Source organism: Phoenix dactylifera, chromosome 6 (genome assembly GCF_051530095.1).
Source record: "Phoenix dactylifera cultivar Ajwa chromosome 6, Ajwa_hap1_PhDact_Kaust_v1.1, whole genome shotgun sequence".
Taxonomy (NCBI): domain Eukaryota; kingdom Viridiplantae; phylum Streptophyta; class Magnoliopsida; order Arecales; family Arecaceae; genus Phoenix; species Phoenix dactylifera.
In genome coordinates, this window is record NC_143195.1 from 936,427 (window position 1) to 943,074 (window position 6,648).

General features: G+C 40.2%; 1 protein-coding gene across 1 annotated transcript; it reads right to left on the bottom strand.

Annotated features, from left to right (window-relative positions):
* Positions 1-764: 764 nt before the first annotated feature.
* On the bottom strand, positions 765-4,590 carry LOC103712977 (delta(24)-sterol reductase-like). Its single transcript, XM_008799701.4, has 3 exons — positions 4,448-4,590; positions 1,722-2,976; positions 765-1,620 (listed from the first exon to the last, which is right to left on the bottom strand). The coding sequence occupies exons 2-3, from the start codon at positions 2,958-2,960 to the stop codon at positions 1,168-1,170; spliced, it is 1,692 nt and encodes a 563-aa protein (XP_008797923.2). The 5' UTR covers positions 2,961-2,976; positions 4,448-4,590; the 3' UTR covers positions 765-1,167.
* Between the last annotated feature and the right edge of the window lie 2,058 nt (positions 4,591-6,648).

Here is a 6,648-nt window from a genome sequence, read left to right on the forward strand (position 1 = left end):
ATTGATATAATAAATGCTTGCTTCTAAAATCACAGTGGTACCCATGCTGTAAATCTTAGGAGGAATAAAAGAGGATGATAATAATGAGCACTTGACATAAATGTGCTGTAAGGAATTTTTATTCGCACGGCACGTATTACAGTAAATGATTGAATCAGAGAACAATTGCGATACCGGTAATAGCATGCTTAAGTATTCAGACGCTGTGGGAGTTGTGGCAAAGCATAATAAACCCCTTGAAAAAGAATACTTTCATATTGAGAGGTCATAAGAACCAATTTAGTAGCATATTTGGATACAATGTGAAATTTTTATAGAACTGGTTCTACATAACATTTTGTAGCCACCCAGGCTGCCGATCTTAAAATTTTAAGGACCTTCCTCATCAAATTGATCACACCCAATACGCCATTTTGATGACAGCATTTGAAGGGCCCTATAAAACTTCAATGTTCTTTACATATATATATATATATATATATATATATATATATATATATATATATATATAAGAAGCCGTTCAGAAAAAGTAGATCTCGTATTGAAGATCCCTTCATACATTACCTAATGATCCACCAACCAATTAGTCAGGGATGGAACCAATGTTTTCTTTGCTTGTCTTCCATTTTAAATCACAGGGTTTGCTTCACGCATAGCTTAGACGCTCCGGGGCCCAAATCCTTCGGCATTATTATGAAAGAAGCATTGATTCTGTCATTCGTTGAGCTGAAACCAACTTTTGACATGCACAAACTACGAAGCCATGGTTCAAGCAGAGTTTATTCCAGGGTAGGCATAGCATTGACCGGCCCATTCCATTATTACAACTCATGAGCTAGCACAAGTAGCTTATTTGCTCTTCATATTGGCAGGTTCAACTCAGTTCCATCACCATGGAAACGGAGCAAAGATGCTCCTCTAGGGAAGTTCCACTTCTAGGAGAGTACAAAGATGTCGAGTTCCTAAACCAAGTTCAAATACTTCAGATGAAACAGCTAGCACATGGTTACAGCCTTCAACGCCTAATTACAACATGACAACTGAGGAAGGAATAGTGCAAGTGAGAATTAAACCCAAACTCACGCAGGAGAAGCATCCCAGAGAGTACTACCACTGCTGCTACTTCCAACCTCGAGTTGCATTAACCTTTATTCAGCCGAGGCCAGCTCAGTCCTCCTTCTCAGCAACAGCATATGCAGTCTCGGCGATGGCCGCTTCGGCCTCCAGCACCTCCCTCTCGGTCTTCTTCCCCTTCTTGGACTTGTAGTACACGTCCATGAAGGTGCCCAGCGCCTTGTACTTCTTGCGGCACTGGTCGTAGAGGCTTCGATCAAACATCCTCCAGAAGTTCTGTTCGGTGAGCTCAGAGACTGAGTACTGAGGCTGGAAGCCATGGTTCCGGATCAACCACTCCTCGAGTCGTCCGACAGCTTCAGCGCCATCGAATACCTCACCCCTGAGGACAGGGCCGGGGGCATAGTAGACTCCGACATCGGCAAACATCTGGGCATAGCTGGTGTCACCCTGCTTCTGGTTCTGCTCAAAGCCCGGCTCAGGATACACCATGGTCTTGACAGGAAGCTTGAAGAGGCGGTGTGGGCAGAGCCAGATTGGATACACCTGAAATAAAATGAAATTAATTAAGGAGGTTCATCTCCATTTCATGGTGAAGCTTGGCTTCCTCATGGTTATGAGTCGATCATGCAGACATGGGAATTTACCTCCATTTCATGGTGCAGAAACTCCAGTGCATCAGCAACCTTATGCATAGGAAGCAGCATATCCTGGATCACATGCATGTCATGGTAGTACTTTCTAATAGCCTCCCCCTGGGTGATCTTCAGCAAAGAGATCTTGGGAGGCATCATCCACCCCATCAACCACCTGAACCACCACTGGTCCCCGAATGGCAGGATCAGCTTCATCTCCCAGAACAAAGGTCTGGTGTGCCGGTGGTAGTACTCCCTCGTTGGAATGTACTCCACAAACTCCCCCCTCTTCAGCGCAGCCTCGGCATGCTGGTAGAACCACGGCTTGAACCACCATCCTACCCTATTTATAACATTACCTCTTCTCTCTGCTTCTCCTTTGGAAGCATACCTCCCTGTCATGAACACACCCTCCGTTGGCGTAAAGATCAGCGACTCGACGAAGTCCGGGATTTTCTTGGGGTCTCCATCTCTTGGCGCAAATGAATCGGCAAAGGCCTGTGCCATTTCCCTCAAGTTCCCTCTCACCGGCTTGTACGTGAGCCTCATGTACTCCTTGATTGGTATGAGCTTAATCTCAGCTGAAACTAGAAGTCCAAGCGTTCCTTGTGACCAGGGGATTGCATAGAAGAGGTCCGAGTGCTCGTTGTCCTTGGTAGCCCTGACGACACGCCCATCAGCAAGAACAACCTCGAGAGAGACTAGAGTGTCAGAAAAGAGGCCATAGATATGGGAGCTTCCTTCGATGCCATAGCCATTGATCAGACCTCCTATCGTGAGGTCGTTGAGCTCCGAAACGACAGGGAGAGCAAGATTCATGGGGACTGTGACCCGGCTAAGATGTCCCATCGTAACGAGAGGCTCCACCTTCACCACCATTCTCTCTCTGTCGATCTCGAGAATGTTGTTGAACGCCGATAGATCGACCTCAAAGTGACGAGCTCGCTTATAGTCCACATGGCGCATGCCGACGACGATGTATGGCTTTCGAGCCGTGCATACCAGGCCATCCTTCAACGGATTCCTCTGCTTGAGGCGCTTCACCACCTTCTTGATGTTCTCCTCGTGTTCCTTCTGGCGAAGCTTGTAAGGCTTCTTCTCAGCTCTGAGCTCGCTGAGGTATATCGAGAAGTAGATGATGCAAGAGATGGGGAGGACTACGAAGACGATGATGATCCATCGGAATTGGACGAAGTAATCCACCCAAATCTTTTGCCTTTTTGGACGCACAGGCACTTGGAGATTGGACATGGTCAAGAACCGGATGCTGGGATTACAAGAAAGAAATTAAAGACTGTAAGCACAAGTAATCATTCCAATACCACGTTATTTGATCATACTGAGGATTTCACATCATTTAGAAATGGACAGAAAAACTTTAATATAACAACTTCAAACTTATGATATAAAGCCAAAAAATATTATTTGAGCTCACTCTGTATAAGTACTCAAATTTAATCAGTGCGGCCGGATCGATATAAAGACTAAATGCATGCCCGCATAAGATCTCACAAAGGATGTTCATGCCCAAGTCAATGCATTTCTTTATTATTAACATCTAAAACTTGTCGATAAGAGCAAGCATTTCCTGCTTTCCTAGCTCATGCCATTTCTTTTGGCAAGCCATCAAATTAATAATAAAGAAACATCTAGCATTGGTACACAATGCTTACTGTGTCTTTAAATGTTTCACGCAAAAATAAGGGGGAAAAAATTCCAAAAATTTGAACCTCTCCTAAATTCAATCCAGTCAGCATGTCTTAACTGTTTTCCTACAATACTATATGACTGTATGAACACATTTATCAAAATATTATTAGCTTGCGAGAAAATTATATCTTGCATCAAATGGATCATGTCAGCGGTGCATCATAGAAATAATCCATATTCTGAGAACAGATCAAAAAATAAAATAGTACAATGGGAGATCCAGCCTGCTCCCTGGCAAGTTCCAAGGTTCATAGCCGAACAGTTCTTTAGGCAAAAAACGAAACAAAAAAAATCTATCACTGTAACAAATATTGCTGGTCCCATAATAATTATCGAAAGCCGCAAAGAAGAAAGGTCTGGTTCTGGAGTGTTTTAGGTTACTTATCTTTAATCATTCTTACCTGGGGCACCATCGATCAACATTTTTTTTTTTTTTTGGTTTTCTTCAGAATAGGTAGTGCTTCACCACTTATCATACATATTTTAACCTGCCATCTTTAACTCGGAAGAGATGTGAAACAACCATCTGAATTACCACTCGTTGGCTCCGCATTGTTCAAGTTGTGGAGTCTTAAAATAGGAAAGCTGCAAGCTATCCAGCATCCACAGTTATAGAACGCCACCCAGCTACATCCCTCAGTCAGCAAATTAGACCAACACATAAATTCGAAGAAATGCTTATATATACTCTCAAGCGTGAAAAAGCTTAAACCAGCATGCAGCACTGTGATAAACAACAAGGAAAGGCTGCCAAATTAATGGCTCTTGCAAAGACAGCAAACTTCCATGAAAGCAAAAGCTACACTCTATAACCTAGAATAGTTGTAAAGAAACAAAAAGCACCACAAAACTTGGACCCGAGAACAGGAGAGTCGAAGTCTAATCAGAAAACCACTAGGACTCAAAACTACTAGGACTCAAAACTGCTACGCCATCAAACTAAAAGTACGCAGGAAAAGTTGGAGCTAAGCTTATTATGACATCGAAAAGAGAAACAAAGGAACAAATGGCTCTGCAGAGATTTTTACCTCTTAACAGACTCAATGGAGTCCGAGGGAAGGAACTTGGCTCGGCCTTCTTTGCCCCGGACAGAGGGTGGAGCAGAGCTGAGAGAATTGCCTTGCCATGGGATTTAAAGCCAAACCCTCTGAAAGCCTGGGCGGTAACGTTAACCGCCCTGACCATCACGTGACGTTGCATGTTATTAACTTATTCTAATCCCTGGGGAAAACGTGACAGCTCTCGAGAGTCGTAAAGATACTGGCCTCGGAATGCGGAAAATTTTGTCTTTGCCTGGGGGTAGGTGTGGTTGCTTGCATGGTTTAAAACAATTCTCTTCATCATATTCTAATTACAATAACTATCGTAAAAATTTCAGAGGTGTCTCATAGTATTTATTAATGATAAAAGAAACTTAACTCTACGATAGAAAGATTTTTTAGGTTTATATTAATCTTGAAAGATATATAAATAATTATCATTATCTGACAAGCTATTTTGTTTGTTATGATTGTCCATCGGAAGTAAACCATCTTATTTTACAATGAGTTTTTTTGATACCATCCAAACAACTCTATTATGATATTTTTGTTTTGAAAAATATAAATATTAATTTTTTTTTTTATGTTTTGCATAATTCATTCAAGAAAGTTGTATGTTATTCTCTCTTTTTTTAATATTTATTAGAATTATTATTGATTGATTTGTGATTGATTATGCAAAACTTAGTCGACCTTAAAAAAGATTGATTGTGCCAAATTTCGTCGGTTTTATCGGATGAATTGATTGGTGATTGATTGTGCCAAATTTAGTAAGCCTTATCAAACTTTGTTAGTCTCCTAATACTATATAAAAGCTGCTACTATACATTATAAAGACAAACAGAAATATAATTCTCCTATCTGATTCTTCTTTCTTTCAACCATATTTGTACTACTCAACTACTTTTTAATTTAATTCTTGCAACAAATGATGAGGTTATGTTTATATTATTGATTATCAAGATGAATGCCAATTATTAGGATAATTATTGTTTTAATTCCTGACAATTATTGTTCAGACAATTTTATCCTTGATTTCATACTTCTAACATATAAAACTTACTGCGACATTATTGGCTCCGCTCCAATGCGACCACAAGAAACGACTTCTGGCGGGGAAAATCGTGGGGGACAGGCGGGATCCGCTGTGCGCCATCTTTCGAATCAGCGCCGTTCGATCACGGCCGTCGGATCTCGATCGCGAGTTCCGGGGCGGTGTCAGGATCCCGGCCAATTAGGAGCACCGGGATTTTCCGCTGTTTGATGATGTTTGGACGGCCGAGATATGACAGTACGAGCACGTGCCGTCGATGTTTTAAAAATGGATCCGCGGTGGACCAACTCGTGGTGCCCAAAGCTGCCGTAATTTCCCTACCAACCTCCGCCGCGGAATTTTTTTATTTATTTCCCTCAACTTGTGCAGGCTGTGTGCTGGACTTGGGCTCGGGACCAGAGCCGTTATAATTTTTTTCACAGCAGAAAAAGTTGGTGACCGAATGGCCAGTGTAATCAGATTCTTTATATTTGTTTTTGGCCGGATCTTGCTGGTAGCTGGATTTTTTTTTTTTGCTTTTCCAACAAATTATTATTTTTTTAAAAAATATATTTATTATATTTATATTCAATAATTTTTAAAATCTACATCTAAATTCAGTTAAGATAATGAGATAAAAGAAGATAAAAATATTTTTTTTATATTTTTGAATGACATTATATCACTTAAAATTATTATAATTATTTTTAAAATTTTTTTTATAGTATTTAAATTTTATTTAATACAATAATTGGATTAAAATTTTATAAAATATTAGATAAAAATAGATTTTAAGAAGATAAGTATAGGATTTTAAAAAGATAAGAATACTCAAAAGGCATTAAAAAAAGAATTTTGCTAAAATCACTTTGCATGCTGAGTAACTTCTTGAGTGATATTTTTTGAGCTATTACAGCATTTTTATTTTTCTAATTTAATGTATACTTTTTTTTAATTTAATGTATGCTTCTCTTGTCTTAATTCCTGACCAATTATTGCGCTGCGGAGGAAAGTTGAGGTCTCCATCGCTTGTGAAATTTGAAGTAAGAGCCGCGCATTTGATGCCTTCGCTGTACCTAAGAAGAGGCTGATTTGATGAAAAAATATGATCCCATTTGTTATGATTTGATTGTTGGCGATCGTGTCAATGTCTGTT